The 25,693-nt window shown below is 39.9% G+C and overlaps 1 protein-coding gene across 9 annotated transcripts in view; it reads right to left on the bottom strand.

Moving 5' to 3' along the window:
* Positions 1-25,693, bottom strand: part of PARD3 (par-3 family cell polarity regulator) — a 725,159-nt gene that overhangs the window by 207,087 nt on the left and 492,379 nt on the right. The window contains exon 21 of one of the 9 annotated variants that reach the window (XM_081128410.1): positions 24,734-24,847. The exons of the other annotated variants lie outside the window; for them this stretch is intronic. Coding sequence (XP_080984536.1) covers positions 24,817-24,847 — 31 coding nt within the window. The 3' untranslated portion in view covers positions 24,734-24,816. Of the gene's footprint in view, positions 1-24,733; positions 24,848-25,693 lie in introns of those variants that run through there. 9 annotated transcript variants of the gene reach the window in all.

Here is a 25,693-nt window from a genome sequence, read left to right as displayed (position 1 = left end):
TCTTTTTAAATTTAATAATAATTTTAAAATTTTTTTTAAAATTTTTATTTTATTTTATTTTATCATTTCAAAGAATTTTCTCTTGCTTACCTTGTTTTTGGTTCTGTTTCTCTCCTTTTTGATTCTTTGCTTTGTTTTGTTTTATTCTTGCTTCAAATATCAAGACTTTCTTGATATTCCTGCTTAATGGCTGGCACTTTATCAATATAACCAAAAAGTTTACTGCTTTTCTCTATAGTTTCCCCAAATCTCTTATTGGACTCCCTCCCTGCCTGGGCTTTATCTCTCTCTCCCCTCTCGATCCATTGGCAAAATTTTGTTTTGTTTTATTTTATTTTATTTTTTCTTCTTCTTCTTTTCCTTCTTGCATTTGTTTTCTCCCCTTCTGTCTTTTTTTGTTAGATTGTTAGTTTCTCTTATTCTACTTAATGTATTTTTAGTTTTTCTTTTTCAACTATTATCCTATTCCTATTCTCTCCCTTAATTGTTTGTTGGCCCTTCTTTCAGAATCTTTTCTCTGCCTCTATTATCTCCAAGTAGCTTCTCTATTTTTTACATTTTAGCTTATTATTATTATTTTAAAAATTTTAGTCACTATTAACAACAAAAGACTTCACTTTCTCTAAGCTTTACTTTTCTCTTTCTTTTTTTAAGCGATTTTTTTCCCCCTCAAGAACTTGTGTTCTCCCTTCATGCTCACAGCTCTGTTTTCACTTGGGTTGTCTTCATTGTGACTGTCAAGGTATTTTGTAAAATACCCCTTGTATCCTGAAAGTTTAGCTGGGTATTGTCCTGCCTTGCCAGCACCTGTACAACAGCTTAAACAACGAGGTTGGGGATGAGACACAGTTAGCCAACCTGAGAGGAGAGTCCTGCCAAGGCCTGGTCAACAACACTCTACACCCAACCACAAGAGGAGAACCCAAAGAATACACAAAAGGGATACCCACAAAAGGGACACGCTTAGAGCAAAGAGCTCAGAAGTATAAGGAAAACACACTTCTGGGCTCTACTGGTCTCACAATACAAAATCCCTCCCCACAAGACTAGGAGACAGCAAATATACCTAATATACTGATACAAACACTACGAACTACCAAAATGGGGAGACAGAGAACTCCAAAATTAAAGAAAAGGAAGAATAGCCAGAAAAAGACTTTGATGAGATGGAGTTAAGCAAGTTATCAGAAACGGAGTTCAGAGTATTGATTAAGAAGATGTTCAAGGAACTTAAGAAGACATCAGATGATAAAATCAAAGACCTTAGTGAAAACATAAAAAAAGAGATACATACCATAAATAAAACTCAGACAGAGATAAAGAATGCTGTATCTGATATCAAGAATACACTGGAAGGAATTAAAAGCAGGCTCAATGTAGCAGAGGATAGAATAAGTGACTTAGAAGACAAGGTAGAAAAAATCACTCAATCAGAGCAGCAAAAAGAAAAAACACTTAAAAAGCATGAGGACAGCCTAAGGGGGCTTTGGGACAACATGAAGAGAAACAACATTCCCATTATAGCAGTGCCAGACGGGGAGGAAAGAGAGCAAGGGATAGAGAACTTGGTGGAGGAAATAATTACAGAAAACTTCCCTAGGCTGGCGAGGGAGAAAGCCACACAAGTTCAGGAAGCACAGAGGGTTTCAAACAAGAGGGACCCAAAGAGACCCACTCCAAGAAACATCATAATTAAAATGGCAAATGTCAAGGACAAACAAAATATTAAGGGCTGCAAGACAGAGACAAGCCGTGACCTACAAGGGAACCCCCATGAGGCTGACAGCTGATTTCTCAGCGGAAACTCTTCAGGCCAGAAGGGAGTGGCATAAAGTTCTCCAAGTAATGAAAAGCAAGAACATGCAACCAAGATTGCTTTATCCAGCAAGGCTATCATTTAAAATTGAAGGTGAAATAAAGAGCTACCCAGACAAAAAAAGGCTAAAGGAATTCAGTGCCACCAAACCAGCATTGCAAGAAATGCTAAAAGGACCGCTCGAAAAAAAGAAAGAATAATGAAAGGTACATCAGCATAAAGGTGAAATATGACATTAAATAAGTTGATATCAATAGTAACCTTAAATGTAAATGAAATAAATGGTCCAATCAAGAGACACAGAGTAGCTGAATGGATAAGAAAACAGGACCGAAATATATGCTGTCTACCAGAGACCCACCTGAGAGCAAAAGATTCACACAGGCTAAAATTAGGGAAGGGATGGAATAAAATATTTCGTGCAAATGGAAAGGAAAAGAAAGCCGGAGTAGCAATTCTTATTTCTGACAAAATAGACTTTAAAATAAAGACCATAACAAAAGACAAAGATGTTCACTACATAATACTAAAGGGATCAATCCATCAGGAGGAAATAACCCTTATAAATATTTATGCACCCAATATAGGAGCACCTAAATATATACAAAATTTCTTGGTGGGCTTTAAGGGGGAGATTGATAGCAACACAATCATAGTGGTGGACTTTAATACCCCACTGTCATCACTAGACAGATCATCAAACCAAAAAATCAACAGGGAAACACAGACCTTAAATGACTGACTAGACATAATGGATTTAATTGACACTTACAGAACATTTCACCCCAAAGCAGCAGAATACACATTCTTCTCAAGTGCACATGGAACATTCTCAAAAACAGATCACATGTTAGGGCACAAGGCAAGTCTCTACAAATACAAGAAAACTGAAATCATATCAAGCATCTTCTCGGATCACAATGCAATGAAACTAGAAATCAACTACTATAAAAAAACTCAAAAATACTCAAACACATTGAAGCTAAATAGCATGTTATTAAACAATGAATGGGTTACCAATGAGATCAAGGAAGAATTTCAAACACTTCATGGAAAGCAACGAAAATAAACAGACAACAACTGAAAATCTAAGGGACAGGGCGAAAGCAGTCCTGAGAGGAAAATTCACAGCATTACAGGCCTATCTAAAGAAACAAGCAAAAGGTGTAATGAACCATCTAACACAACAACTAAAAGAACTAGAACGAGAACAGCAAGAAAAGCCCCAAGGAAGTAGAAGGAAGGAAATAATAAAGATCAGAGCAGAAATTAATGACACAGAGACTAAAAGAACAATTCAAAAAATGAATAAAACCAAGAGTTGGTTCTTTGCAAAGATAAATAAGATTGATGCACCTTTAGCCAGACTCACTAAGAAACAAAGAGAGAGGACCCAAATAAATAAAATCAGAAATGAAAGAGGCGATATAACAACTGACCCAACAGAAATACAAAGGATTGTAAGAAAATACTATGAGCAACTATATGCCAATAAACTGGACAACCTGGGTGAAATGGAGAAATTCCTAGAAGCATACAATCTTCCAAAGCTGAATCAAGAAGAGTCAGAAAACCTAAATAGGCTGATAACAACTAATGAAACTGAAGCAGTAATAAAAAGACTCCCAGCAAACAAAAGTCCTGGACCAGATGGATTTACACAGTAGTTTTACCAAACATTCAAAGAAGAATTAACACCTATTCTATTCAAACTATTCCAGAAAATTCAAGAATAGGAAAAACTCCCAAACTCTTTATGAGACCAGCATCATCCTAATCCCAAAACCAGATAAAGACACTACAGAGAAAGAAAATTACAGGCGAATATCCCTGATGAACTTAGATGCTAAAATCTTCACTAAAATACTAGCAAACCGGATCCAGCAATACATTAAAATGATCATACATCATGACCAAGTGGGATTTATTCCAGGGATGCAAGGCTGGTACATCCTCAAATCAATAAATGTGATACATCACATAAACAAAATGAAGGACAAAAGTCATATGATCGTATCAATAGATGCAGAAGAAGCATTCGACAAAATCCAGCACCCATTTCTGATAAAAACTCTCAGCAAAGTGGGAATAGAGGGATCATACCTCAACATAATAAAGGCCATATATGACAGACCTATAGCCAACATCATACTCAATGGGCAAAAACTAAAACCATTTCCATCAAAAACTGGAACAAGACAGGGATGTCCACTTTCACCACTCTTATTCAACATAGTACTGGAAGTCCTCGCCATAGTCATCAGACAGGAAGAAAACATAAAAGGTATCCAAATTGGAAAGGAGCAAGTAAAACTGTCATTATTTGCAGATGACATGATATTGTACACAGAAAACCCTAAAGACCCCATCAAAGTACTACTAGATTTGATAAACAAATTTGGCAAGGTAGCTGGATACAAAATCAACATCTGGAAATCAATGGCATTCTTATACACCAACACTGAACTTTCAGAGAGAGAAACTAAAAAAGCAATACCATTTACCATTGCAACTAAAAAAATAGGATACCTAGGAATAAACTTAACCAAGGATGTAAAACTCCTATACTTGGAAAACTATGTGACACTGAAAAAAGAAATAGAGGAAAATGTAAACGAGTGGAAGAATATAACATGCTTATGGATTAGAAGAATTAATATCATTAAAATATCCATACTACTCAAAGCAATTTATAAATTCAATGCAATTCCTATTAAAATACAAATAGCATATTTCACAGACATAGAACAAACATTTCAAACATTTATAGGGAACCAAAAAAGACCCCGAATAGCTGCAGCCATCTTGAGAAAAAAGAACAGAGTAGGATGGATCATGTTGCTGGACATCAAACTGTATTACAAAGCCATTGTAATAAAAACTGCCTGGTATTGGTACAACAACAGGCATATAGATCAATGTAACTGAACAGAGACCCCAGAAATAGACCCACGCCATTATGGTCAGTTAATATTTGACAAACGAAGAAAAGTATTCAATGGAGTAAAGACAGTCTCTTCGATAAGTGGTGCTGGGAAAATTGGACAGATACATGCAAAAAAATGAAACTAGACCACCAACTTTCACCATACACAAAAATAAACTCAAAATGGATAAAAGACTTAAACATAAGTCATGAAACCATAATAATCCTGGAAGAAAACATAGGCAGTAAAGTCACAGACATCCCACGTAGTGGAATTTTCACTGTTACATCTCCTAGGGCAAGAGAAAGAAAAGAAATAATAAACATATGGGACTACATCAAACTAAAAAGCTTCTGCACAGCAAAAGAAATTAGCCTCAAAATACAAAGGAACCCCACGGTCTGGGAAAACATATTTGCCAAGGATGAATCTGATAAGGGGCTAATTTCCAAAGTGTACAAAGAAGTCATAGTACTCAGCAAGAGGAAGACAAACAACCCAATTAAAAATGGGCAAAGGACCTGAATAGACACTTCTCCAAAGATGATATACATATGGCCAAGAGACACATGAGAAAATGCTCAACGTCGCTAATCATCAGAGAGATGCAAATTAAAACCACAATGAGGTATCACTTCCCACCTGTCAGAATGGCTGCCATCAACAAATCAACAAACGACATGTGCTGGCGAGGATGTCGAGAAAGGGGAACCCTAGTACACTGCTGGTGGGAATGCAGACTGGGGCAACCACTATGGGAAACAGCATGGAGGTTCCTCAAAAAATTAGAAATGGAGCTGCCGTTTGACCCAGTCATCCCACTTCTAGGAATATATCCTGAGAATCCTGAAACACTAATCAGAAAGAATATATGCACCCCTATGTTCATAGCAGCACAGTTTACAATAGCCAAGATCTGGAAACAGCCCAAGTGCCCATCAGTAGATGAGTGGATAAAAAAGCTGTGGGACATTTACATCATGGAATACTATGCAGCTGTAAAGAAGGATCTCGTACCCTTTGGGACAGTATGAATGGACCTGGAGAATATTATGCTAAGTGAAACAAGCCAGGCAGAGAAAGGCAAACATCACATGATCTCACTTATATATGGAATCCAAAGAACTTAATAAACTGATGAACAGAATAGATTCAAAGACATGAAAGCATACATCAGACTGACGAATGTCAGAGGGAGGGAGGAGGGCGGGTGGGTGGAGGGGGAGAGAGTAACCAAAGAATTTATATGCATATAAGCACAACCCAAGGACACGAACAATGGTGGGGAGTGGGACTGGGGAGGGGGAAGGGACGGGGTGGAATGGGTCATTGGGGAGATAAAGGGATATTTGTAATATTTTAAATAAAAAAATAATAAATAAAAATAAAAATAAATAACATTTATAATCTATATTTAGTCATTCAAGTAAAATGACAGAAAATGAGTGGAAGCGCATCTTAATTATGCTGTTAAAGTTTTTCAGGCATAAGCTATTTCATAGATGACATATTTTCTGTACAAATAAATTCCCTGTTTATATAAAGGGGTCAATTAGTAATTACTGCTCCATACAGGATTTTTATAAGGTTTGATATACCTTATTTTTTTCAAAGCATGCCCACACATATAATCAAACCACACTAATAACCCTATAAAGGCAAATACGCAAATGCAAACAAATTGCAAATTATATTTTTTTGTCCCCTCTACACTAACTTTATAATAAATAATGTATATTATATATAAAATTTAATATGTGCATGTACACATTTAAACATAGCTAAAACAACACATAAATGATTTTTCTAAATGTTCAATTTGGCATTAAAATCAGTCACGTCCACTTAAAATGATGCTGAGTGCCTTTCACACCACTCCTTCTCTGGGTCCTTCCTTTAGTACTATATTCCTAATTCTTGCACAGTTCATTTTAATCCATTATTGTTTCATAATACAATATTACAAATTGCAATTACACTTGGCTCAAGAAATGATTATGAAAAATACTATCACTGCTGCCTTTGCTGGAATAACTCAGATAATAATGAGAGACTGATTGAGCTTTAAGCAGCCCAAGTGATGAGAAGGGTCAATTTGAACACTTCCATTAAGCTTCTTTTATTAAACCCAACACTTTGCCAGGTCAGAGGCAAGTAATCACAACCTGCATCTGGTTACCATGGTTTTCCTTCTCCTAAAGCATTACAACAATTTAGTAAGCAGTACTGGTCGAAAGGCAGTCCCCGAGATAAATGCTAAGGAGACCTAAGTCAGAAAACACATCTATTTAAAAGGACAGTTGAAAGAAGAAAAAGTAAAAAGGTGGAACAACATTTTACTCCGCAGCTTCTTCCCTCTGAGGACAGAGAATCTAGGGTATTTAGTAGCAATGATAATTCTCAAAATTTCTGTTACCAGTTGCTTATCTGATAATCAAATTGGCCTCCAGCCTGGCTGGCATGACTCTGGTTGAGCATCAACCTATGACCCAGGAGATTACAGTTCAATTCCCAGTCCAGGCACTTGCCCGAGTTGGGGGCTCTATTCCCAGGAGGCAGCCGATCAATGACTCTCTTTCATAATTTATGTTTCTATCTCTCTCTCCCTCTCCCTTCTTCTCTTAGAAATCAATAAAAACATATTTTAAAAAAAAATGGCCTCCAGGTTGTAAATGTTTATGACGTAATACAAACACGTGCACGATGTATGGATACCTTTTTTGAGTTAGAAATATTCACCCTCAATTAAATACACATTGGGATTCAAATTCAACATTATTAATACTGATGAGACCTACTTACATGTATAGCTGAAACACCCTCAGATATGTTCTTATGCTTATACGTTTATAGAGCAAATGAAACACAAAGACAGGCAGAATATGGTCACTGATGTGGGAAGGGAGGGGAACAGATTTTTTGTAAGGCTCCTGGAGATTCTGAAAGATTAAAACTTCCCCAAAGAGCTCATTATCTGTAAAGTTAAGGTGTTAGCACTTTTTTCTGTAGATGACAGGAAACAATTTCTATTGATTCACATTTCTTGGAGAATGCTCTCTATAGAGTAAATTAAGAGGAGCAGTTTTCCATATTTTATCTTTCAGTTCATTTGCATATTGGGCTCTGGGGGCAAGCTGCCAGAGCTTAAGGCCACACCTAATTCTCAGAACAGAGAAGAGAGCAGATTCCTGCAGAGGCTGCAGGCTCCCAGGCCTCCTTGCCAACACCCACTGTCTATCTAAGAGTCACGGCACCCTCTTAAACAATGAGGGACTAAAGGTCACACGTATTTGGTTAAATTCAGTGTTCTTGTGGCACACCTGGGTCCTGGTAAGTTTGACACAGAGAAGATGATCATGTGGCACTAAATATGGCAACTGCACTTTTCCAGAACATTCTTTACCCTTTTGTGCTGCAGTTTCACTCTACCAGGATGCACAGCTCTGTGTATTATTTTTGACTCAACCATGGTTAGAACCCAGCTGGTAAAGAGGATCTGAAATTTTGGAATGGTTTCAGGGACTGAGTGACGGCCTAGACTGAGGAAACCTGTTTAGTGTCTCATCTCCAATCAGCACATCCCTCATGTAAAGGGAAACATGAAATTAGATAAATGGCAAACCACCACATTCTTCCTTATTTAACTAAATAGTTCAACAAGCATTCAAATATAGAACTTGTTGATCTGTGTACTGGCCTGGAATTCCTCTCATCCCAACTCATTTCCATCTCCTAAGAGCTGTCACATCTGCACAGCTGCTGTGTGGGCTGAGGCTCACTGACTTGCTGGCAAAAAGTGGAGCTCTGGAAGAGCAGACATGTTTGTCCAATAAGCTGTCCTGGAAACGAAGCCAATACCACTAATATCAGTTTAAATTCTCAAGTCTCCCCAGTTTCGGTGGCTTTTACAGGATATCATTATGTTGCTTTTCCTTGGCTAAAGTTTAAAATTGTCTGGCCCGAGCTAGTATATATAATCATGGTGTATTAGCAAACATCATTTCATTGAGGACACTCTATCTATCATCTATCTATCTATCTATCTATCTATCTATCTATCTATCTATCTATCTATCTATCATCTATCTCATCTATCTATCATCTATCTATCATCTATCTATCTATCTATCTATCTATCTATCTATCTATCTATCTATCTATCTATCTATCATCTATCTATCTATCATCTATCATCTATCTATCATCTATCTATCTATCTATCTATCTATCTATCTATCTATCTATCTATCTATCTACCTATCATCTATCTATCTATCTATCTATCTATCTATCTATCTATCTATCTATCTATCTATTTTTCATCTATCTATCTATCTAGATTGATTTATATCCCAAAGGATAGCAATAACCCATATATCATTTTTTTTATCAAAGGCATGCAGAATACCTATCTACAAATGAATGCAGAAATAATTAATCTAAGAAAAGAAAGCCCATGTGAAAAGAACTTAAAGAAGCAGCTCACAAATGTACTTTAAATTTCAAACATTTCATATATATTATTTCACTTAGTTCTTAAAATAAAATGTGAAGAACATGGAAATGAGAAAACTGAGGCTGACAGGTTAATGCCAGAAGTGTGGAGCTGGGTTGAGAGAAGAGAATTTCAAACTCTAAATCCCAAATTCTTTCTACGGCAGGCACTGTTCTCTCTCTCAGACTGATCTCACCCTCTTCGTGTGCCTCTTAGGTTCTTCATGTTACTTTAAATGCTAAGAGTTCATGAATTAAAGTAAAATCCTTATTTAATTACACTGATATCATATTTAAAATAAACTTTAAATAAGGTCACTATGTAAGCATCCTAAATGGTGTAACACCACCTAGACTGTAAAATACTTGAAAGTGTTTCCTGTAATTTTAACTCTTAAGCACCCACCCAAACGCATGGTACAGTGTTCCTCCACACAGAATAATAACAGAGATGTGCTGCTGATGCATGGACCCGAGGACAATCACACACAAAACACTGAACATTCAGGTAACTTATCTGAAGATCAACAAAATTACATGTCACACAGAAACTGAGGTGGCAGGAGCAGGGTTTCTCAACTTTGGCATCATTGAAATTTTGGGCCAGATAATCCTGTGGAGTAGGGGGAGTGGGGGCTCTCTAGCACATCGTGAGGTGTTTAGCAGTATCCCTGGTCTGTAGCCACTACATGAGAGTAGCACCCCATCCCTACTTGTGAAAACCAAATAAATCACCAGAGACTGCTAAAGGTCCCCTGCGGGGCAAAGCCCTGGTGGATGAGTACCACTGGGTTAGGGTTTAAGACAACTAAGCTCAGTGGGACACCTTCCTTACTTACAAAGAAGAAGAACAGGAGGGTTCAAAGGACAGTGGAAGGGATACTGGTCTTCACCCTCGCATGCTCCACTTATTCCTTCCTGAACACTGAAGCAGCAAGTCTCTACTGAGATGGGTTAGGTTCGATGCAGAAGACCAGATCTAGCATACTGTACCCAATAATGTATTTAAGGGATGTATCCATAAAACCAGTATATTAAAAAGGCACCAAAGCCAGCATAATCAACATTAGAACACTGATTTAGAGCTCATGCTAAAAAATCAGAAGGATATCAGTTATTTCATGTGTAGCAACTGTCACTATTAAATACTAATAAAATAACTATCTATAAAAATAGCCATAAAGGTTAAATATGAGCATGTTTTTAAACATGAAGCACACTGCAGAAATCCTCACTCTAAAAAAATATAGTTTTCTAACAAAAGTATCTATATACTCATCCCTTCCCTCCTCCATTTGCAGGTGGCTCCTCTAGGCTCCCTAAGTAGGAAAGATCATGGTCATTTTTAGTGGTAGATATGTTTTACAGTACTGATGGTCTATTCCCTGTCATTTTGGTTAAGCCAAAATGATCTGGTCAGTGGTGGTTGGTCTTGGTCAGCACAGTAGAGTGTGGACAGCAGCCCAGTGCTGCGAAACAGCAGCAATTTCAGAAGCCTGAGGCTACCTTGCTTCAGAAAGAGTGAGTGGGACAGGCGGTTCCCAGGGGAAGGCGCACCACAGCCAGGGCTCCTCGCTGCCTACCCAGTGTCCATTCTCCTCTTCTCCTTAGAGGTGGGGCCCTGATTTGACAGAGAGAGGAAATATGCCTCGCTGAGAGAAAACTACGTTTCCCAGCCTCCTCTGAAAACAGGAACAAAAGACAGAGCCAGGTTCCTCAGTCAAAATCCCAGCGTTGCCTCTTACTAGCTAGGTGATGCACAGCCACTGTACTTGGACAATTCAACCTCTTTGGGCCTCAGTTTCTCTTTGATAAAATGCAGCTACCATCATATCACAGGTTTATTTTGAGAATTAAATGGATTATATATTTACTGGGTGTTCCACATATAGGCTTTTAATAAATATTAACTATTTTATTATCATTGCTCCTTTAAATTTCTGGTTCATAAAAATGATGGGACTGCTGGGGAAAGATCCTTACAGAGGGCCAGCTCCACTAGAAGTTGGCATTTCCCCTTCCTGCTCAGAATTCTGATAAGACAGCTAGAGTTGTAACCATGAAGTAACAGTAAGGACAGAAATACATGGAAGGACACTCATGTTCATAGTAGTATTATTCACAACAGCCAAAAGGTGGAAACAAACTAAATGTCCATCAATGAATGAGTGGATAAACAAAATATAGCATGTACAGACAATGGAATATTATCCAGCCTTTAAAAAAAAAGAAAATTCTGACTGTACAACATGGATGAACTTTGAGGACATTATGTTAAGTGATATAAGCCGATGACAAGAAAAGATAATTACTGTATGATTCCACTTACGTGAAGTATCTAGAGTACTCACATTTGGAGAGACAGAAGGTAGAAAGGGGTAAAGAGGGTGGGAAATGGGTTTAGTGTTTAAAGGTCACAGAGTTTCTATTCTGCAAAATGAAGAGTCTGGAGATGAATGCACAACAATGTGAATGTACTTACTGCCACTGAACCGAACACTTAAAAATGTCTAAGATGATATATGTTGTGTTATGTATATTTTACCACAATTTTAAAAAATAAAGAAATACATATTAAGGATGGATGAACCAAAAGGAGGTTCTGGGGCCACCACCACACAAGCCTTGGAGTGCCAATCTCCAGATTTCTTTTAAATTAGAGAAAAATAAGCACTGTCATGTTTAAACCATAATTACTTGGGTCTTTTTAAGCTAAACAATTTCTCACAGATAAAATCACAGAGCTAACAAGGCAAGAATAAGTGTTTTCTTTTATATATTTGAATTCCCAGACAGAGAAAAGGAAAATAGATGATTTGTGACAGCATTGTAAATGATCTCATCTTCACATCAACACTTCACTGGTTCAGTCCTATAGTTCCCAGCAACTAATTTTCTTCTCAAGATGTGACCCTCAAAGTCAATTTATGTGGCCAACAGAGGGGAAGATGGAGCCAAGAGTCCCCCAGGAGTGTAAGAACAGAACTAATTGAGACAATGGAAATAACCACCGACATGAAGCCCACCTATTCAGGCCAGTGGTGCCTTTCCAGCCAACAGACTTCTGGTCTGAAGACAAGAAGAAAACAGCATTTCATGAGTCAGAAATGATTTTAATTTTCTCTCCATTACTTCTGATGCTATTTGGTGAGTAGAGACGGCTTCACACACTTTTATTTTGGCTATTAATAGGGGTTTCTCTCTAATTAGATGGCTGCCCATCAGCTGCATGTATACAGAACAGCAGAGGACACATCTAAAAGAAAAGGTCCTTTTCCACTGCTGACAAGACTAACTGGAAGTAGTATGAAAATTCTGCTTTAATGAATTATATGACTTCCGTCTCATAGGAGTTTGGCCCAAATAAATAGACAAGGGTCTACTCTAAAAGTAAAATAGAACTTTGAAAGTAAAGATAGTAAGACTCATATGGATAAAACTATATTTAAATATGGGACCATTCCAAAAAAGAGTCACACAGAAAAAATGTTTTATAAGTTTTTTTTCTATTTGTTTATTAAAATTGAAAAGGGAGATTAAAAATCTTAGTAATAACCTATTACTGTAATGGTATCTGATTAGGACTGAACAATTGCTAATTATGTTTCCTACTTTTCTTTAAAATTAATACTTTGTCTATAATATTTTATTATTAAAAATATTTTTAAAATCCAAATTGTGTCACAGCAGGAAATATATATAATTCTACACTTTCCTGGGAAATATATTTCCAGAAAGCAATCTAGTTGAGATGTTTCTGAATGCAACAATGGCCATAAAGTACATAATGTATAGAAGGATTCACATCTAAAATGCATCTAAAAAGAGCAAAAAGATTCTTAAAAATTATGCATGTAGGCAGAGCACAGCTAGGAACCCCTCAAAAAGGACCAAAAAACTAAAATCTCGGGCATGCTCAATATACCAGTTTCAATAGCCTATCTGTAAGGCATTAATAGCTTGGTCATACCCAACACTTTATATCCCCTTGGATAGAACATAAAAAATGAACAGTGTTGCCATGAAAAACAAGGACATCTACAAATCAGTTTTTTGTCTTGTTTTGTTTTTTAAGCCATGGGAATGAAAACACCCACAAACCTTAGGAAAATAGGTCCTGGGAAAACATAGTCTGAAAATGTATGTAACTACAGAGTGAGGATTCCTGATTATGTGTTATAATGGTTAAATGCCACAATGTATTTTTTTAAAACGGTTTTCAAAGAAGGTAATTTTAAACCTGGCACTTTGATGAAATAAGCTATTCAGCTGACCTAAGTACTTGTCTTGTTTTATAAACATAAGCAAAATTTGGAACTAGGTGCTATTATAACTTAGAATAGCTGATGTCACCAGGATCCACATCAACTCCGGTCAATACCACAACTGCCACCACTAAGATAAAAGAGAAACAGATAGGGGATAGATGATAAATTCTCTCACTGAAGGTAAGAAGTAATCCCTTATCAATAAAAATAATCATTAAATTTATTTTCCCTCCAACTTATATTTTGGTAATGACTTATTTTTTAAAAATCATACCGTTTTCTACAATTCTTTGTGAAAATCTACAATTGGGATTAATGCCACTTAAATGTCATTTCTGTATCTCAAAAATATGAAAATCTGGCACATGTTTCTGTGTTTGTGTAGGGAGTGTTGGTGTGGGGGAAAGCTTTGCTTCTTAAAATAGGAATATATGATATCCTTAACTTGGAACAAACACTAGCATCAAGAGATTGTCTGTGCTGGCAGCACTCAGAAACACTAAAGTATAACAAGTAACAAGGGGTAACCATTCAAAATCAGTCTACTGACCTCAGCAATTCCCACGCAGCTGAGACCATGAGTACCTTTTACCCTCTCAGCAGGAGCCCTGTTGACCATGTCCTTCTAATTAATAAAAAACATACTCCAGCCTTGGCTTTAATGACTTTACTCTTCCTCCTCTCCAGAGGCCTCTTCTCAGTAATGAGCATCTTCCACCAGCCCAGTCCACGCCCCACCGAGCTGCCCCCCGTATCTGAAGAAGAGGAAGACTGGCCCTGGCCTGCTCCTCTTCCCTGCGCATCCTTTCCAGACAACCCCTCCACTAATACTGCCGTGGTGTCAAGTATGCCATGGCTTTCCTATCCTTCTTCTGCCCACCAGTCACCTCCTCTTGGACAGACAGCAGACAAGTGAAAGTCAAATTCAACATATGTGCCCCCAAATATGACCCTCCTTCCATGTTCCCTAGTCAGTGTGACTAACCACCCACTTGATCAGGCCAAAACTGTGGGAATTACTTCTTACTGTTCCTTCTTTCTCATTTTCTTATATCTAACCAAATAACCAATACCCCTAGATTCTCCTGAAAAATGTATACGGAATCTCTGTCCCCACAGCCACCACCATTTCTGGCCATGATTTTTACAATAGCTACCTAACAGAGTTCTTGGCATTCACTCTGGTTCAGCCCTTTAGTTCATTCTACACACTGTAGTTACAGTAATCTTTTATTTTCCAAAAAGTGTAAATTTTATCAAGCCATTCTTGAATGGCTTCCAATTGGCCTTAATATTAGGCTACTCTGCCTTTCAGGCCTATCCAGGCTCCTTCTTCCTACCCTTTGCAAACCTACACGATTTCCACCATCTAAACAGTATTTTTCAAATTGTGTGCTACAACCCACAATTTGCAACTAGTGATGCAAATTACTAGCATTTTTAAATGAATTATGGAATAATAATAGTAACAAATCCAGCAGCTAACATTTGCACAGTGCATTCTTTGTACCAGGAGGGGTTTTAAAGTGCTCTGTACATATTAACTCACTGCAGCTAAAAACAATCTTGTGAAGCAGGTACCATGATTATTCATGCTTTACAACTGAGAAAAGTAAAACACAAAGATGCTTGTTAATTTACCCAAACACAAGGCTGGTGAGTGTACAGCTGGGATTTGGACCCAGGCAACCTGACTTCAGAGTCCAGGCCCTTAACCTGCTGCCTCAGCAACACCCATCAGAGTGAAAGGCAAGTGTTACTTTGTGCAATGTTTTAGTTACTTGTGTACACATGTGTATGCAGGGTTGCAAGGCGGAAGGGATTTCTTACTGCAGACCCTATCGAAAGAGTCTGAATCCCACTGATGCAAAATACTCCTTTTCCCCAGAGCCCTCTTCAGACAGAGAACTCAAAACATCCTTTGGATCAGTTTCAATAGCAGCTGTTGGAGGGAGGCCGACTCCCCTGTCTGGGCGAGGCCCACCTGCTCTTCCTTCACACAACCACCACGGCGCAGTCCCTTTCTCGGCACCTGCTTACTGAGTTATGCCCAGCACTAAAGTCCTCTCATCTAGCATGTGGTCTAAGGTATAGAAGGCCTCTGGTAAGTATTGGTAGAATGTGTGAATGAATGGTTTTACCTTACAATTACTACAATCATATATATTCCACAACCAGACTTGAAAAATATCCACCTGCTCATGGTCAGAAACAATTCTTGTCAGGGGAGTAGTAAAAGCCTCCATTTACTTCACTGCCCAGGTCACTCTGTGTAAGGCACATGGATGCATACACCCCGCGCCTGTCTGAGTCACACAGCACTACAGTGGAAAGGAAGACAGAGTGGGGACTGCTTATGGTAAGGGAATAAATTGTTCCCTTGAGAGGAAAGCAGGGCCAGAAGCCCAAACCCTCCCCACAGAAGGTTACTGGCCTTTCCCACTAGAAGCACTGAGGCGGCAACATGCTTATCAGGGCTACGCCTCACAAGCTACAGACTTCTTTGGCTCCAGATCTGCAGCTCTCATCCACCAATTGGCAAAGGGGTGCAAGCTAATCTTTAATAGGATACTTATCATTAAGTGCTGAAATATGATTGCCCATCAGGTTTACCGCTCATTTATACTTACCTGGATGTTGAGAAACAGCAAACCAAGTTTATTTCAGAGCAATTGCCTTTCCTCTGGTGTGTCTAGGACAACTCAGGTGTGCAGCAGTCGTGCTTCCCCACTGTGCTCTAGGCAGCACCGGGAGCTGGCTGCTGTGTGCTCAGAAGGAACGCCAGAGGGAAATTTCCTCCCTGTTAGAGTGCTATCTACAGTTGGTCTAAAGTTTACTGCCTTACAACTACTTCAGAATCAACCTACACTGAGATAAACTAAGTAGATGATACCATTTTCTCAATTTAAAAAAATGTTTTTAGCACTATATTCTAAAAGGAAATAAAAATTAAAGAGAAATGAAACCTGAAATTCTAGGAATTCAAAAGTAAACTTGAGATGCTTTCTTCATAACTAAAATCAGTTACACAAACAGAAATTAGATAAGAAGTTATTTCTCTATAAGTAGCAGTAGAAATTTGCCAAGGAGAGGTCTGAGATCCCAGACAGACCGTCAGACACGTGAGCAGGGGGGCTGGAGAAGCAGGCAACTCCTACTGAGCTCCGAGGGAGCCTGGCTTCGGAGCCACTGGCAGGGTCAGGCACACTAGCTGGTGTGGCCAGCACTGACAAGTTCAAGGGGGAGGGGACAGAAGCAGCTCCAAAGGGTTAGTAGATGAAGCACAGACTTCCAATACAGCCTGAGGAAAAGAAGAGTGGCCTCACCATTATTTTAACAGGGGAAAATAAAAGTTAACAGCCATAGTGGAGCAGAGCTGAGGTACAAGAAGGTGTGTAGAAAGGGAAGGGAGCCCGGCCGGTGTGGCTCAGCAGCTGAGCACAGACCTAGGATCCAGGAGATTGTGGTTCAATTTCTAGTCAGGGCACATGTCTGGGTTGAGGGCTCGATCCCCAGTGGGGGCGAGCAGGAGGCAGCCAATCAATGACTCTCTCAGCATTGATGTTTCTCTCTCTCTCTCCTTCTCTCTGAAATCAATAAAAACATTTTTAAAAGGGAAGTGAGCTATCAAAAGAGACAAGGAGTCAGAGCATTTACAGGACTAAACAGCCACCTGAGAAAACAGCAGGAGAAGCGCTAGACTTTTCTGTTTTCATCTCCATTAGGGTTCCTGATCCCATATAGGCAGGTCTGACAGTTAGTTGTTAGGGAGTGAACATGGCAGTTGGTAGTTTTAAAATTATCTATAAAATTCCCCAAGTCCTTAAGAATGATTTTGGGAAAAGAAAGGACCCCAGACACAGAAAGCTACAGAAATCAAATAGGATAGGAACACAAATGAAAAGTCAGCTTCAAAAGACACCAACTTCCATATTTCCCAGGTAGCAACAGGGATCTGTATTTTTTTCATTGCTCCCACCTCACATGCTTAACTCCCTAGCAACCTTGGCCCCCACAGGTTTAGGGGCAGCAGAACACAGTGGAGAGGCTAAGGTGGCTCAGCTGATCCAGCAGAGAGGCAGGGATATGTCTCAGAGGTGGACCTGTGTTCTGAATCCCGAAGTGGGTTCAGTGTGGCTCCGCCATGCGCCCACTGAGTGAGCTTGGTAGTTTACCTCTCTGAACCTTTCTGTTTAATTTCTTCATCCATAAAGTGGGACTAAAAGAGCACCTGCCTTAGGGTTATTATATGGATTAAGTGGCTATCGAAAAGAGCAGTTTTAGTGGACTGTCCAGCAGTGCTAACATTCAATGAATGCTACCCACTAGCCCTAGTATTGCTGGAAGTCACTATAGGAAGAATGCTTTTCTCCTTAGGGAAGACAAAATGACCAGCAATTACCCAAACAGTTAGAAGTGGGAACTAGAGTGAAAATGGGTAACCTTACAAGTCACCTGGAGGAGCAGAAATGGAGACACCCTAGAACAGAAACAAGGGACATTATGCAGTCAGTTTGTGTCAGTTAAGTTCATTTCAATGTCTCTGTTTCTTTGTGTGGACAGAGAATGTAAAGTTATTCCTTTATTTTCTTTTTTAAAGAACTGGAACCATTAACCAAAGAGGAGAGAGAAATAATGTTTACAGAAGAAATGCAAGTTATAATATAAATATAGATGCTATGGAAGGCAAAACTAAGGAGGTGAGGTTGTCACCACCCCCAGAGAAGCCACATCTATGAGGCAGGAAGATTCCAGGCACGAGGGACCAACTGGGCCCCAGGTGCTTGGTAGTGTCTGCACAGAGGCTGATGGAAAGAAAGAGAAGGCTCCTGAGTACCAGCAAGGGCTGAGGCAGTCTGCAAACTGCTGGGGCCTGGCCTTCAGAGGGAGGAGCTCAGTTTCTAGGCAGCAGCTGCTCACAAAGCTTGTGAAGAGTCCAGTCAAGGTTCTGACTTCTTTTAGGGACAGAATCTTACACCATCTCATGAAGGTTGGCATTTTTAAGCTTACAAAGACATTAATAGGGCAATTTTAACATGTATTACTTGTGTGACCCACCCCTCAACTATACAACTCATAGCCTGAAGGATGGAAATGTCTGAAATGAACTTAATTTATAAATCATATATATATATTTTTTGCAAATCTGCTATAATAGAAAATAATTAAATCATTTATGGCTACTAAGCTGAGAAAATGGTAACTTCAAGAAGAGACCAAAGAACATGCTGTGAATCTGTGGAGCATGGCAAGGCCTGTTCTCCAGGAACTAACTGCTTCCCTAGTCAAGGCAGACTTTGGAAGTGACAACATCTTTCAAAAACAAGAACAAACACTAGCACTAGCAGTGCCCTGGGGTGACAACTTGTCATAACTTATAAAGTTATACCAGGACTCCTTACTCCTCACATACAGGACGCCTTACTCTAGAAATTTTAATTATTTATTCGTTTGCTTAAACAACACTTATCTTAGTCTGGATTTCGCTAGAAGGCAGTCCTGAGACAGGGATTCAGGGCAGTGGTTTGATGGAAGCTGCAAGAAACACGGGTAGGGAAGTGGAGATATAACGGGAGGAAAGGCAACCCAGAGGAAGTGTTCTCTGTTACCACTGTGGGCCAGGAGAGCCCAATCCCACAGGCCAGCTCTGAGAGTGGGTAGGAGGTACTATAGGGCCTCTCAACCTGCCATGTGCACAGACATATCCAGGGCTGTTAAACTGCAAATTCTGGTGTCAGTCGGTCTGGGGTGGGGCCTGTGATTCCTCACCTCTGACAGGCTCCAGGTCCTGCCATGTTCCTGGTCTAAAGACTCACATGAAGGGCTAAGGGTACTGACTTATGCCCTAGCGTTATATTCTTAAAGGCCACAGGGACTGGAGAACTTTTCCACTGGCTTTCCTGGGTCATGGGTTGAGGGCTGCTCTGTAGAGGCGTCATTCCTGGGTACTTCAGGCAGTCCTTCCCAGAGAAGCAGAGACTCCTTCCAAGGCCCCAGAGAGGCCTCGGGCACAGAAACAGAAACTGGCCGCTGGAAGTCGGGATGCACTGAAGGGGTGCTGGCGACTCATCATCTGTAACATTACTGGGCATTGACTATGCCCCAGGCAGTCTGCCGGGATACAGCAGGGGAAAAGGGGGTAACAAACCCTGTACTCTTTACTTATTATTAACCCAAGTCAGTGGAATATAGCGTGTTAGGTGGTGATGAATGCAGAGGTGGCAAATAATGCCAAAAAGTAGGGCAGGAAGTATCAAAGTGGGAGGGAGCAAAGTCTGCTGTTAGATGGTTCAGGTACAGAAATTAGGGTACAGAGACTCACCATGGCAGGAAGCCTTGGATGCTTAGCAAGGAGCAAAACTGGGAAAACAAGAACTTTGTCCCCAGGGTAACCTATCCTCCCCCAGCATATCTCTGGTAATGAGGTTTAAGACCCCCTGAGCATTTCCTCCCTGAAGATAACATCTAGGTCTCAGTTGTATTTCAGCTCCAGATGCCCGGAAAAGCAGCAAAACCAGATATAAGAGGTGCCTTGGCTGCCTCAAGACCAGATACATTGACTAATGACTCCCTGACCTGGCACCAGCCAATCAGTGGAGACCACAACCCTGAAAGAGCACACCTAGAAAGCTGATGAATGTTCTATTGAGACACTGCCCTGAGACCTCCCTTCAGATTCCTGCCTGCAAGAAAGAGATAAATACACTCAGGACAAAGGACTCAGTGTGCGCTCTCCCTCCCCCACCCACGGGTGCACACCAGCCCCATCTCCATCCCTCTGAGGGGACCCCCACAAGACTTGCAAAAGGGGAGCAAAGGGCAGCAGCAGCTCATCCTGGGCTTACTCCCTGAACCTGTCTCCAAGGCCCCTTCTCTCTCTCTCTGACTTCCCAGGGAGCCAAAGCCCAGCCTAGGCTCTCCTGTTGCTTCTATGCTCTTCTTTGTTTCACTGTCCAAGTATATTTTTGCTGCCATCATGGACCCAATGCCCTTTGGCTCAGTGCTGTGTAGCCCTTTCCTTTGGATTTCCCCATCCCCTTTTAACAGACTTAATTTTTCTTTATTCACCCATCTGAGATGGCTATTTAGCCTGCCCACGCACCACTGATGTTAACCTTTCACCTGTCATGTTGGATTGACCACTGAAAGGCTGACATTTGAATAAAGATGTTAAAGGCACAAGAGAGAATCTGTGGTTATCTGAGAAAAGATTATTCTGGGTAGAAGGGTGAACAAGGACAAAGCCTCTAGTGGACCTGGCAGATTCAGAAAAGAGGAGGCCAGTGTAGCTAGAGAAGTTAGCAAAGGAAAGAGTAGAAGGAATGAGGTCAGAATGGGGGCAAGTGCTGTAGGGTCCAACAGGTGCCTCTAAAGATTACAACTTTTACTCGGAGTGACTCAGAAGGCTACAGGGGAGTTGAAGAGATGGGGGAAGTGTTGCGCCTTCTAGCTGCCCTGTTAAGGCACTGTTTGAAATCAGGGAGAGGAGAGAGGATGAGGGCTTCATCAATGGACTGTGGTGGCAGCAGCAGGGGCACTGAGAAGTGCTAAGGTTAGACATATGTGTTAAAACCAGATCAAGTGGACTTTGGCCTTTAAGCATTAATAAATTAAATGTGAGGTGTAAGCAAAAAATAGGAGTCAAGGATTACTCCAAGGTTTTAGACCTGACCAACTGAAAACACAGCTGCCATTTTCTGAGAAAGGGAAGACTGATAGAAGTTCTGGGCAAAATATCCAGATCTGAGCTGGGAGCATGTTATGTTTGATGCCTGGTCAACATTTGAGTATGTCAAGAAAACGGTTGAACCTCTAAACCTAGAGTTCACAGTGGATACCCAAGAGGGAGATGTGCAGCTGGGGGATCTGAGCGTAGGCTGCACTTAGAGCCCTAAGGCTCTGTTTTCTAGGAATATAAAAACTCTGTGTTACTGAAAAGAGAAAAAGAGAATAGGACTAAGGACTGAGTGCTGGGGCACTCCAGTATCAGAGGAGAGCTCGACACAGATTTGGCAAAGGAGACAAGACAAGAGTGTGAGGAGGAGGTGGCGGCACAGCAAGGGTTTGCGGTCTCGGAGGAAAGCCAGAACTGATGTGCCCAGTGCACCTGCGGTCCCGGGCTGGGGGAGGGTGTACAGGGAAGGCTCGTCCGTGAAGGGGCCATAGGTGACCTGGATGAGAACAGGTTTTGTGGAGCCATGGAGGTTGAAAGCTTCATTGCAGGGAGTTTAAGAGAGAACAGGAAATAAAGTCAGCAAGTACAAATGCATTCAAAGGTTTGCTATGAAGAGTGGGAGAAAATGAGGTAGCAGTTCAAAGGGTAGGTAGGAGAAGAGAGACTTTTCTCTAAGAGGGGATAACAACCTAGCGTAGGACAATGTAAAAATGATCCAGTAGAGAAGGGTAATCGCTGATGATGTGGGAGAGAGAAGAAAGAACTGTGGACAGGCAAAAGTCCTTGAATAGGCAAGAAAGGATCAGAATGGGTTTGGGGGCATGGCCTTAGCATAAAGCAATTTTCAACCAGTGTGCCACAAGAATTTTTAAAACATGCAATACCTGACAAGTCAGGGCACTGACCTCTTTTCCCTTAGATTGTCAAATAAAAAAAATGACAACAGCCAACACAGCAATAGCCGTAGGGTGTGGATGAATCAAAATTATACCTTTTTTTTTTTTTGTCAGATTGGCAAAAAATACATTTTTTGGTGTGCCACAGAATTTTAGTCACTAGCTCGTGTGTGCCACGAGGTGAAAAAGGTTGAAAATCGCTGGTGTGAAGCATGGGTGGCTCATCCATCCTAAAACAAAATGTTAAGTAGAAAGGTTAACAAGATATATGGTTATTTCGCTATGATATGAAATTTAATCCAATTTTAGTCTTCTGTTTTTAAATTGGCTATTATTAAAGATAGGTCAAAAGAAAACCATCCTACATTCAATTATAAAAGAGGTCACTTCCCCAAGTGAATTCTTTAAAAGGCTATTTGGAAGGATCAAACAATTACCTTTCTATAATAATCTGTGGCTTGATAAAAATACATTTAGAAAAAACATGTACTTGATCCATTATTTGTAATGTAAAAGATATAGGGCCTCTAATAGTAACAAATAAAAACATCAGATATAATATTTCAATATATGTTGTGGTAAATGTCATTAGCCAAGTCCATCTTCTAGTACATTTTTCAATGATGTGATAGTATTCATTTACCCTGTGTTATTAGAGAGTGAATAGTCACTAGCCTTCAATTTTCACATCAATTGCAAAAAAGGATTCCATTTTCTACCCAGTCTGAACCTGAAATTGACTTAGCATCTTAGAACTGTCAAAAATTTCCTTTACAAAAAGGTTTGCTTTACAGAGACTATAAAGTAAGTGTCATCTGTGACACTTGCATTCTATATTCATGCCACAGGTCTATGGAAAAGCAACGTTAAAAACCATCAGGAAGTTCTTAGAAAGGCCCAGCTGTCATGCTCTGTGCCTCCTCTGGCTCCCTTTGCAGTCAGCTTCAGCGCTATAGATGTCAGAGCTCTCTACTTAAAACTGCCAACAAGGAAAAGAAGAATACTCACAGAACATGGTATCAGCTACCCTAGACCTTGTCTATGCTAACAGGTCAGTCTGACACTTATTTTCCTGTGTTAAAAACAGGAACCTCTGTCTGCATTAAAATGTAAAGAAGCATACAGTAAGTCCTTGGGATTTACAAATCTGGAACTTATTCCAGGGAAACCTCCCAATATGTGTACTTATAGAACATGTACTCTGTCCAGATGAAACAAGAAAACAAGTATGCAGAATCGTTCCTTTCAAGTTCAATCTTTTCCAGGACACAGCATTGCTCTTGTACCTCATTTGGATGATTTTAACTGCATTCCCTAAATCCCCAGCAGGTTGTACCAGATGCCATTTGATTTTACCAACGTGAAACTGGTCACATTAATCCACAAGGCCTGACTCATAAAAAACTACAGGTCCCAATACTTCTGACATAAATAAATAAACCCTGTTTTATGTGCTTCCTTCCTATAGCATAGGTATAGGCTTCCGTTTGGCAGAGGTGGAGCGACGGGGGGGGGATGGCAAGCTGCTGCCATATCAGCAGAGTGAAATCCTTCTCACAGCACTCGACCCAATTCTACAACACCCTTTTATTATAAAGTTCTCTTTTTCATCATCGCATTCATTTCTAAGTGGAATGCAGCAACCCTAACATTTTCAGAAAATAGAGCTAGTTAAATACAGTCTTTGTGTGAAATCCTGAGGGGCCATGAAAAACAAAGCCTTCCTCCAGGTAGAAAGCTTCATTCTAAAGTAAGAACACTGTGATCCACCTGGACCAGCACTTGGATCTGTGATTGGAACACTCAGCCAGGCAGACTCTCTCCAAGAACATTTCTCTAAAAGAGTGGACGCCCTCTCCCCGGCTGGCGTGGCTCAGGGGTTGAGCATGAACCTATGATCGAGGAGATCTGGGTTCAGTTCCAGGAAGGGCACATACCCAGCTCCATCCCCAGAGAGAGGCATACAGGAGGCAGCTGATCAATGACTCTCTCTCATCACTGATGTTTCTATCTCTCCTTCACCCTTCCTCTCCCTGAAATCAACACAGATATATTAAAAAATTAATTAATTTTAAAAAAAGAGTGTATGCCCTCATTCCCTCATTTGTCATTCTAAGCAAACCTCAGGATTATTGGCCAAAGTATCTCTACTTTTTCCACTGGGAGAACGTGCTGGTTCAGCCATCCCTGAGCAGAAATAGACTCTGTAACCTAGGTAGGTGCTTTTCTTTGCCCAAAAGTCACTTTCAGACTGGCCCACTTGGTCATCAAATGATGAGTGACTATCTCAAAGGAGGAGTGACACCTCCTTGCCCGTGGCCCTTGAACTGTTCATCCTACTCCTGTGTGTGTCCCTAAGCAATGAGCACACAACGAAACCAAATTGGTATATTATATAATCTTGAAAGCATTGATTCTAACATCTGATTGGTGTGCTGATGATTTCTAAATACACCAGCAGCTAAGGACTAAGATTTTACACTATGAAAAGGGGCTAATAAAAATAATAGGAAAAAAACACTTCTCTTCTTTCTCAAGCAGTAATTTAAACCCCCATGCTTGAATCAAGATCAAAACGTTCCAAATTGATTAATATGAAAATTACTAAACAGTCAAAACTGCTGATGTCGTAAACAAAATTCGTCAACAGCCACTAAGAATTCATCAAAAGTAAATTTATTGTTTAAAAACAACTGTGCAACATGTGCTTCTCAAGCCATTTTTGAATCTGGTTTGTTGTTCATCTCTTCTCAGGCTTCAGTTTGGCAAGGCTGAACGAGAAACACGGTACAGACACACGGTTAGTACGCTCAGGTGAGGGAAGCAGCAAGAGTACATCCTGTTTGTTATTCTCTCAACAGTCTAAAAGGTATAATCCAACTACGTTAACTTTTAAAATCTGATCATGTTCACTGTGTTCTGAAAACTATTATATTCTAAAAAGGGAAAGAGAACAGTATATCTGATTTCAACCAAACAAGGTTTCAAACTAAATTATCTATTTCTTCTTACAGAACTGAATAAACAATGCTGCAGGGACTCAGGTCATCATTTTAAATGTAATTGGAGGATTCAATTTTAATAATGGTAATACTGTAACATTACTTTTGCTTAGCTTCCATTGAGAGAAGCTCTCAGCTATCACATACGAACAACAGCGCAAACAAACCTGAGACGTGACAACAAGGTCAGTTCTAAGCATCTTCAGTCTTAGAGTGAATACAATTCTAGGAAATTCAAATGATAATAATTCTGATTTTTCAAGAAAAGCCATATCAAATTACACTTACTCCAGGGCTGTAAAAAGGGGAATACATAATTTTAAATGCTTAGTATCTTGCTGATTATTTCAAGTTGGAGATAGAAACTAAGGCAAAAACATGTTGCTCAATAATGCTGTTATTTTCATTTAAAAATGAACACATTTAAAACATTACATAGTAGATCTCTGTTCCTTTTTGGTGACAATTTCATACAATTGCAGAATTCTCAGAAATATTTTACCAGTATTACATTTGAATAGCCAAGCATCTGAGAATTAAACATATACAAACTCGAAATTTCAGCCCATCCCCCTGCTCTACACTTTGCACTCAGAATGATTACCTGTTCAGTAA

The sequence above is a fragment of the Miniopterus schreibersii genome (assembly GCF_964146895.1).
Source record: "Miniopterus schreibersii genome assembly, chromosome: 1".
In the NCBI taxonomy this organism is placed as follows: Eukaryota; Metazoa; Chordata; class Mammalia; order Chiroptera; family Miniopteridae; genus Miniopterus; species Miniopterus schreibersii.
This window is presented reverse-complemented; position numbering and strand designations above follow the sequence as displayed.